At 50.6% G+C, this 9,084-nt stretch overlaps 1 protein-coding gene across 6 annotated transcripts in view; it reads left to right on the top strand.

Moving 5' to 3' along the window:
* The first annotated feature begins 1,399 nt into the window (after positions 1-1,399).
* Positions 1,400-9,084, top strand: part of PRDM15 (PR/SET domain 15) — a 33,059-nt gene continuing 25,374 nt past the window's right edge. For 5 of the 6 annotated variants that reach the window (XM_069016993.1, XM_069016911.1, XM_069016829.1 and 2 more), the window contains exons 1-3: positions 2,085-2,537; positions 5,292-5,338; positions 8,615-8,708. In XM_069016993.1, coding sequence (XP_068873094.1) covers positions 2,374-2,537; positions 5,292-5,338; positions 8,615-8,708 — 305 coding nt within the window. In that variant the 5' untranslated portion in view covers positions 2,085-2,373. Of the gene's footprint in view, positions 1,463-2,084; positions 2,538-5,291; positions 5,339-8,614; positions 8,709-9,084 lie in introns of those variants that run through there. The other variant, XM_069017090.1, reaches the window with a different exon arrangement.

The raw sequence follows: 9,084 nt of genomic DNA, 5'->3' as shown, positions 1-9,084 counted from the left end.
TAGTGGTGTTCTTACAGCGAAGGCTGACCAGTCACACCTTGGTGGCTGAGAGCACTGCATAAGGCTTTGCGAGGACTCCACTGCAGGCTACACTTCTCAGCAGAGCAAAAAATTGGGGCATCTTGCTTGAATACAAAAAGCCTGCATGCTTCTTGCCCTGGCCACTGCCTGAAGTGGTGGAATAACCTGAAGGTTTAAACCCCCCTAAATTATTTGTGCTGTCAGGAACAGCAGGGCTGGGCCCTGATAGATCCTGGTGATGCCAGAATGATGAGATTTAGGAATCATTGTATCATTTAGGTTGGAAAAGACATCCAAGATGATCGAGTCTAACCCATGACCCACCTTGTCACCCAGCCCAGAGCACTGACTGTCATGTCCTGGCCTTCCTTGAACACCTCCAGGGATGGGGACTCCAACACCTCCCTGGGCAGACTGTTGCAATGTCTAATCACCCTTCCAGTGAAGAAATTCTTCCTAATGTCCAACCTGAACCTCCCCTGGTGCAACTTGAGACTACGTCCTCTTGTCCTGGAGCACTGAACCTCAGTGAGGCTTGGATACGGAGGCACAGGTGCTGGGGTGCATGGCCAGGGCTTGGCTGAGGAAACACCACAGGGCTGATGTGGTCTGCGTCCAGAGAAAGGCAACAAAGCTGGGGAAGGGTCTGGAGCAGAAGCCCTGTGAGGAGTGGCTGAGGGGGCTGGGGGTGTTTAGCCGGCAGAAAAGGAGGCTCAAGGGTGATGTTACTGCTCCCTACATCTCCCTGACAGGAGGGTGCAGCCAGGTGGAAATTGGGCTCTGTTCCCAGGGAACAAGGGACAGGGCGAGGGGAAATGACCTAAGCTGCGCCAGGAGAGGGTTAGGTCCGACATCAGGAAGGATTTCTTCACAGAAGAAGATGATTAGACATTGGAACGGGCTGCTCAGGGACCTGGTGAAGTCCCCACCTGGATGTGTTTAAGGAAACACTGGATGCGGCACTCAGTGCCGCGGTCTGATGGACAAGGTGGTGTTGGGTCTTAACTTGGACCGGATGATCCCGGAGGTCTTTTCCAACCTAACCAATCCTGTGATTCTGTTTTTGCCAACCCTCCCGCCAGCCTGCTCCGGGCCGCCTCTGCCCGGGAAGAGACGGGAAACCCGGCGAGAGCCACGCGGGTGCTCCGCCACCTTCAGCGCGGCCACCGCTCGCCTCCGGCCCGGGGAGCCGCCGCGAAGGGCTCCGGGGGCTCGGGGGTGGGACCCGCCCGGGAGGGGAGCCGGGTGGCGGCACGCGGGGCGGCCAGGCAGGGACATGGAGGGGACACGGACGGGGTCAGGGCCGGGGCCGGCCCCGCCGCACTACACTTCCCGCCCTGCTCCGCGCCCGCCCGCGCCGGCTTCCGCTGGCGCGTGGTTTCCGGAGCGGATCGGAACCCGGAGCGCGGATCCGATCCGGGTCTGGCCATTCCCGGGGCAGGTAACGCCGGCTCCCCGCGCTCCTCCCGCCGCGCCCCGCGCCCTCCCCGGCACCCCCGCCCGGGACCCCCCGCGCCCGTCCCGCCGCGGCTCCTCCCGCCGCTCCCCGGGCCGTGCGGCGGGGCCGGGGCGGGCGCGGCGGCCGCTCCGAGCGCTCCCGGGGCGGCGGCGGCGGCTGCGGCCCCGCCGCCTCCTCCTCCGCCGCCGCCGCCTCCTCCAGGCCGCCTGTTCTTTGTTACAGCGGCCGGGAGGGCGGTAGCGAAGGGGGCGAGGCGGGTCCGAGGCAAAACCCGGCGGAGCCGCTCCCGGATCCCGGGCCCCGACGGGCTCCGGGCGGCGGCGGCGGCGCGGTCCCGGCGGGGCGGGCGCGGAGCGGGCGCGGGGGGATCCCCGCAGGCTCGGCCGGGCAGGGCACGCACCCTTCGCGGCCACGGGGATGCGGGGCCGGCAGCGGGGAGCGCCTCGGCTTGGCCGCAGGGGGTTGGGGAAGGAGGGGGGGTGGGAGCTCCCAGGTGCGAGGGCGTGATCCAGAGGGAAGAGGCTGGGAGGAGGAGGAGGAGGAGGAGGAGGGAGGTGCGGGGATCCTGCCCTGCCCCGGCGTGTCCCCTGGGGGAGAAGGTGTGGTGGGCGCCCGAGGAGACAAAAGGAGGAGAGCCGCGGTCTGCGGGGCTTCGCACACGTGAATTTTCTGCAGTACGCTCGTTTTCTGCTCAGGGCCATTAAACTTTGCATGTAGTTTATTCACATGATCGCGGGAAGTGCTGGGAAGGGCAGGTGGCGCAGACCCCCCCCAGCCGCTCTGTTTTTCCGTGCCCCCCGAGTGGCGTAAAATCGTCCGCCCCCCCCCGACGATAATTGATAGAATGGCCCTAATTTTTTTAAGAAATACAAGGCCTCACTGTAGTTTACCAGATGTTCTGCAATTCCTTTGAGCGGTGGCATGAAAAAGTTCTACTACATCATGAGGAAAACTGGATTTTAAGCGCATCCTTCCACACATGCATCTGCAGCACCCATCTGCTTGTGTTTTCAAGTTATTCACACTCCTGGAAGCCTATTCTCAAACTGAAGAAAGGGTAACTTTAATTCTACCTTCTTGGTCATTAAGTTCATTAAATACAGATTTTTATGACCTACTTTTTAAAAAAAAAAAATCCATTAGCAAGATCAAAATGGCTCAACTTCGCACTGGAGCCTGATTTCTTTCTTCAGCAGTTTATAAGGAGCAAGTGTGATTTTACATCAGTTCTTAAATTTTTAGAGCTCAAGTGGTTCCTTCCCAGTATCTTTCCACATCATGGGCTGCAAGCAGGTACCTGTGATGCTGCAGCCCCTCAGTGTCTTCATTTGGGCTCCCTCAAGTTCCAGATATGTTCAGAGGTCTGTGTTGCAGCTGGAATTTTTGTGCATAGCTGTGTGGCTCTACTTTTGGGCACAGAGTCACTCGTCTAATTATACAAACAAAAAAAAAAGTGTTTTTCTGCTCGTTTACTGCCATCAGAGTTAGGCTTTGTGCCTGGTCTAATTTCCTCTGCGTGGCTTTTCTCCTGATGATTGACTGCTAATGATTGCTCTCTGTTTTATGTAAAAAATACCGGGAACTTCCAGAAGCTTTGATTATCCCTGCAAGACAGGAGCAGAATTAGGAGCAGTGGGATGAGTGACTTAATGGAATATTTTTCTGGTACAAATGTTTGAAAAGGAAAAAAAAAAAAAATCAGGCATGGCCCAGAGGGCAAAAAAAAAAAAAAATCTGAAGGCTGTGTTCAGTGCCATCATGTGAGCCTTGTGTGGCACATCGTGACTCTGTTTACCAGCTGGGGCGGGTGGCATCATGTCATGTACTTCAAAAACTCCTGGGAAACACAGCCGAGATCTGGGAGGAGGAGTTTGGAAGCCCATGGGTGAGAAGCGTGTAAATCAGAATTGTAGAGCAGGTACCGCGCTTATTTCGGAGCGCAGCGCTGAGCGGGGGAGCGAGGGGTGAGGGACCAGGAGTGTTGCGGACACGGAGAGTCCTTGCTGCAGAGATGGGAGCTGCGCTAATGCAGATCACCGAGGCTGCCTGAGGCACCTGTGAGGGCCCTTCACGCTTCCTCCCATCACCTTGAACAGCACTGATGATTTCTCCGCCCCTTTGTTGCTATTCTCATCCCACGGCCCCTGGAACAAGATGGAGCTGCTGCTCCTGTAGTGTCACTTGTCCCCAGCCTGCTGTTTGCCAAGGATGCGACACAGTAACGTCCTGGGGGCAAATGCCTGTGGTGGTCTGGCTGCACTGCGCCCCTGAACCATTGGCTGAGGCCGTTATTTGTTAATTCAGCCATATTTATGATTAAAATCTTATCTAAAAATAGCTGGGCATACCCTTCTTGAAACAGTGCAAAGCATCCAAAAAAAAGCGTTGGTTAAAAAGCAAACCAAACCATTTTTGATACCAGCTTACACTGCTTGTTTTGCAGCGTTGTGCTTGGACTCCCATAAAATACCTGTTGCATCGTTCACCTTGCTTTCAGGATAAGAGCTTTTGGGGAAATGTCCTGAGTTGCTGTTTGTGCTCAGCACGGGGCTTTTGTCCAAATGTTTGTTTTCTTATTTGAGCTTTGTCCCCAAAAACTGTAGCCAAGAAAGGCCCAGCTTGTGCCAGGGAGGGGGAGTGTTGGTCCCTTGCAGCAGTGAGTTCGGGAGGGATCCTGCTGCTGGCAGGTGGAGTTGGGGAGGGCAGTGCTTGAAGAGTCCTGATCCCAAGTAATGGATGTGCTCCCACATTTCTGGCTTGGCTTTTCTTGCTGTTTTAGCAAATGCTTTATCTGTTTTCAAACAGGGCTCTGCTGGTTTGGTGTGTCATGTTTCCCTCTCACAGGTTCAGCTTTTAGCTCTTAGCCTTCCTGTCCTCTTCTTGGCCAATACAGTTGCTGTTCTGCAGCCTCATCTCTCTCAGACTTGGGTCATGATCTTTGTGTTGCTTTGCTTCTCTTCTGAGGCATTGGGAAAATTGTTTATTTGAGGAGGAGAGTGTTTTTTTGGTTAGAAAAGGGGAAAAACTCTCTTCTAGGTCCTGCTCGTGTTGTGGTCTTAGCCATACATAATCAGACTTTTTGCCAACCATAATTTAATTGTTGAGGGGCAATAGATATGTTCATATAAGTTTTTAATGCAGACTGACACTAATGAAGTGAATATAGATTAACCTTATTTAACTGTGGAATCAAATTGGTCAGTTACCATTTCTTGGAAGGCCAGTGACAGAGGCAGGATTTTATTTCCCCAGGTTTTCTGGTGCTCAGTACCACAACATACCTTTGCCTCTGGAACAGATCTGCAACTGTATCAGCAGTTTTTAGGTTCTTGAGATTACTGTGTTTATTAAATAAGTAATCTGCCTTTCAGAGATAATTTTTTTAAGCTACAGTTCAATAAAATGTTGCACTGGGCCTTTTTCTTGCAGTGGTTGCTGCTGACCTGGATTATCCTCTGGCCCTGCGTGTTCTGAGGCTCCACAGGAGCTTTGTAGCAGGGGATGGCTGGAAGTTGGTGAGAGATAGGGAACAGCAGGAGACAGCATTGCCTCAGAGAGAAAAACCCTGAGAGCCCATGGACATTGAGGCTTCTTGGTAGAGATGTCTGCAGCTCATGTAGTGATACAGCAGTCACTGGGGCTTTTTAACAACTTCAATTTCTTTAACTTTGCATTGACACTCCTGCAAGGACAGTAATGTGTTTGGGTGTGCTCTGGGTCAGTCAGCATCATTACTTCACAAAGGGATGTTTATATTATGTGGAAAGCAAAAGTCAATTCAGAACTAACTTCGTCTTTTGTATTTTGGCAGGTTTAAAAAAATGGCTGAAGATGGCAGTGAGGAGATTATGTTTATTTGTAAGTATTAGGAAAAGGATCTAACTCTCATGGTGTGTGACTTGTCTACTCAGAATGTTTGAAATTAAAGACTGAAGTAGGCTTAAGATTTTATTTAGAAAAATTGCTTTATGTAAAGGAGGCTCAAACAGCTAATGGATGAGTAGAGAGGAGGTTGTGTGATTTAAGCATACACATTCTGACACTGTTGGCAAACACACAGTGAAACCTCTGAACGTGAGTTAGCAGCACAGCTTTTTCATGGCTGAAGTGAGTGAGATTGAAGGTCTAACACTCATGTAAGCCCTTTGTTTACACAACCAGCTTCAGCAGCCAGGGGTGTCTGGGGATAACTCTGACCTCTGGCCCGACTTGGGGATCTGCACCTCCACAGGAGAGACAGGCAGACTCATAATTCTTCCTGAACAAGCCCAGTTTGAGATGCACCAGCTGCCCTGGCAGGTGTCACTCGTGGCATTCACAGCCTGTGCTTCTTTCTCTGCCCTCTGTGTAACCCTGAGTGCCAGGCTGGGCTCTGTGACTGGGATCTGGGCTCTGTGACTGGGATCTGGGCTCCTGGGCTGGTGGTGGGTGAGGAAGGCTGCAGCAGTGGTGTGCCCAGGCTGGGCAGTGTCCCGTGCTTGCTGGAGCTTGGCTGGCAGGCCTGGGTCCCACTTGAGCCCTTGTCTTTGTCACCAGCCTGGACATGCAGGACCTGGTGTCAGGGTGGAAAAGAGTTAAGAGATGCAGAGTCCACTCACCTCCTTGTGTGAGCAGAGAGGGCCCAGATACTGTGGATCCAGTCAGGGCAGAGCAGAATGGACCACATGTCCTTGGGTTTTGGATCCACAGTATTTTACCCCTGATGGCTCCACAGCTGCACTTACAGCAACTCCATCAGAACGTTCAACCTCTCCCTCCACCACAGATTCCTTCAAAAATAGTGTTGACTGTTTGCATTTTTACTCAGATGCAGATACCATATAGTGGTTACCTTATCTTCCCCTTCCTAAAAAGCTTCTGGTGGACAGCAAAAAGAACAGGGATGTGATGCCATTCCTTAATTAGATAGAAGGTGTCACACAACATGATTTTCTCCCTTCTAGTGGAGGCTGTGGTGTCCTGAGGTGACTGTATGATACTGTATTCCCTATTGAATATCTTGAGCTTTTTCTTGTGCTCTCTGCAATTGGTTTTTCCCACAGGATATGGGGACTGGTTATGTCCTGAAAAAGTGAGTTGCTATAAATAACACTGTACACTTCCATAATTAATATCCTTGAATATGTATTTCATAGACAAGAGAATTATGGAATATTTTTTTTTAAGTGTGTGAATATAGTCTCCCTGGGGTATCTTATGATTATTCCCATGCTCGTTTTTGTGTTTCTCCTGTGGCTGTAATCCCTTGAAGGTGTCACACGATGAGTGTAACAGCTTTGGGAAATGGCTGCTGTAGGGCATCCCTCGGACATTGAGCCATGGCACACAATGTCAATGTCATTTTCCCCTGGCTTTGGTCATTCCTTTGCAAAGGAGTCAGAGGAATGTGTGACTTATTCCTGCCTGTGGTTGTGGACAGTGCTGTCTGCACCTTTCAGAGGCTTATCTTTGCAGAAGTGAGGAGTGCCCTGATGCCGTCAGGAGATAAGGAAAATGACAAATGCTTTTTCCTTTGGACAGCAAAGCCTGTTGGAGAAGCTGTTAACTCTGGCTATTCCTTCCTGTCCCCATTGGTTATGACAACCCTTTGCAGATGACAGTCCATTTCTTTTCAGCAGTCTGGTTTACACATTCCTCTGTGGCTCCTCCGCCCTCTCTGGTTTGAGAAATCTGCTTTTAGCCCAGATTATTTCAGTAATGTTAAGCACAGTGTGGGCTACAGGCAGGCCTAGAGCAGGAGAATGGTGGAACAGTAAACAGGACAGCTGTAGGCTGAGCTTTGGTGCTAGTGGTCTGTGGGTAGCATTTGCCCATGGATCCTTTCCTCTGGTGCAACAGCTGTGTGATGCTGTACAGCAACCCAGACTGGGAGATTCCTTCTGCTGAAAAACTGTGGGAAGAGCTGGTTGTTTCATTCCTTGGCTCACCAGAAGGCAGCACAAACAGCTCGACAGGAGGCAGTGACCAGGCTTGGGGGTTGCACCAGCCAGAAATGCTGTTTGTCCAATACATGTCGTTTTTTACTGCTCAGTGGGTTTTGTTGCCAGAAGAAACATGAAGCAGTTTGGGATCCCTTGTTTTAGAAGTCCTTTTGTTCACTGGGACAAATATCTGGGGAGAGAGGCTTCCAGTTAGGAGCACAGAGTAGCTTTACCAGAGGGATATGCCTTGGAATGACATGGCTTTTTTCATGTCTTTCCAAAAAACCGTGTAATGACCCTTTACTTAGCACCTTTCTGGGGTTTCCTGACTTGCCTTTGTGAGCATGGAACTCAGATGGAAAAGGCACCACAGCAATATAAGCCCTGTGTGATGATCTCTTCTGAAGCTGTGTCAGCAGCTGACCAGGCAGGGCAGTTTGACAGCTATTTTTTTTCACAGCGAAGCAATGTGTAAGCATTTGGAATCCTGTTAAGTTAGCTTATTTTAGAAAACCTCAAATTATCCTCGTCTGAAAATTGTTTCTTAGGAACCACTCAGTTCTGGGTAATTTACAGCCACTTAAACTAAAAGTTAATTTAGCTAAGCTGACAGTGAATTAGGTGGCCAGAGTGTGTTGTGCAGCCAGCTGATGTGTCTGGAAAGGCACCAGAAGGTACCGTGGAGGTCTCTGTCCTGCTCTGTGGGTGAGAAATGTGTGTGGCCAGGCAGAGCTGGGCTCCCAGAACATGCTGGTGCCCTGCTGAGCCCTGTGCTAGTTCTGCTGCTGGTTCTGGGTTTGTGCCTCCTGTCACTGGAAACACCATGCTGCACAAGCTGTTCATAACAGCCCAGCTCCTGGGGAAGGCAGTGATGTGGTTTTCTTTAGCTGCTGTGTGTTCCAGCACTTTATCTGGAGAATAATGCCATCTTTAAGCGGAATATTTACTGTGGATGTAAGGCAGTTATTTTCCTTTGAGAGAGAATTTAAACAATTGTCTTCTGATGGTACTGATCACAGTGTGTGTTATCTCACCTACACAGGTGCCAGCTATCAGCTCAGTGTTCCATTATTCATGTTCTTTTAAGCAATATAAATAAACATCTGCCTCCCTACGTATGTATTTTGCCTGGTGTTCCGTTTCTCTTGAAAGAGGGAGGAAACTGTCTTACAAAAGTGTTTTCCACCAACCTTTCCTGTCTGGTTCCTTGCAGGGTGCGAGGACTGTGGGCAGTACCATGATTCAGAGTGCCCTGAGCTGGGCCCAGTGGTGACAGTCAAAGACTCCTTTGTATTGAGCAGGGCAAGGTAAGAAATGTTTGTGTTAGTCCTGACTAACCCAACGCCCATGTTAGTCCTTTAAAGCATATTTGCTCTTTGGTGGATGTCACATTGACAGCTGGAAAGTGAACTCTCAGAGGATGACAGAAATCTACAGAAAGCACATGGCCTTGATTAAATAGAAAAATTGATGCACACACTTAAGTGCTGCACTGAATTGAAGCCAAAAAAATAACTTGCTGCTCATCAGGACTCGGTTTCTTTGCTGAGGTTTCTGGAAAGAAATCAGGTGGTGCCAGATGGGCTGATGACTTCTGTCGTGGTTGAGTACCTGCCACTTTTATCCCCCTCAGATGCACCCTATTAGAGAAGTGTGTGAGGATTTCTTGTTCATGTAAATGGT

The sequence above is a fragment of the Aphelocoma coerulescens genome, chromosome 1 (assembly GCF_041296385.1).
Source record: "Aphelocoma coerulescens isolate FSJ_1873_10779 chromosome 1, UR_Acoe_1.0, whole genome shotgun sequence".
NCBI lineage: Eukaryota > Metazoa > Chordata > Aves > Passeriformes > Corvidae > Aphelocoma > Aphelocoma coerulescens.
This window is presented reverse-complemented; position numbering and strand designations above follow the sequence as displayed.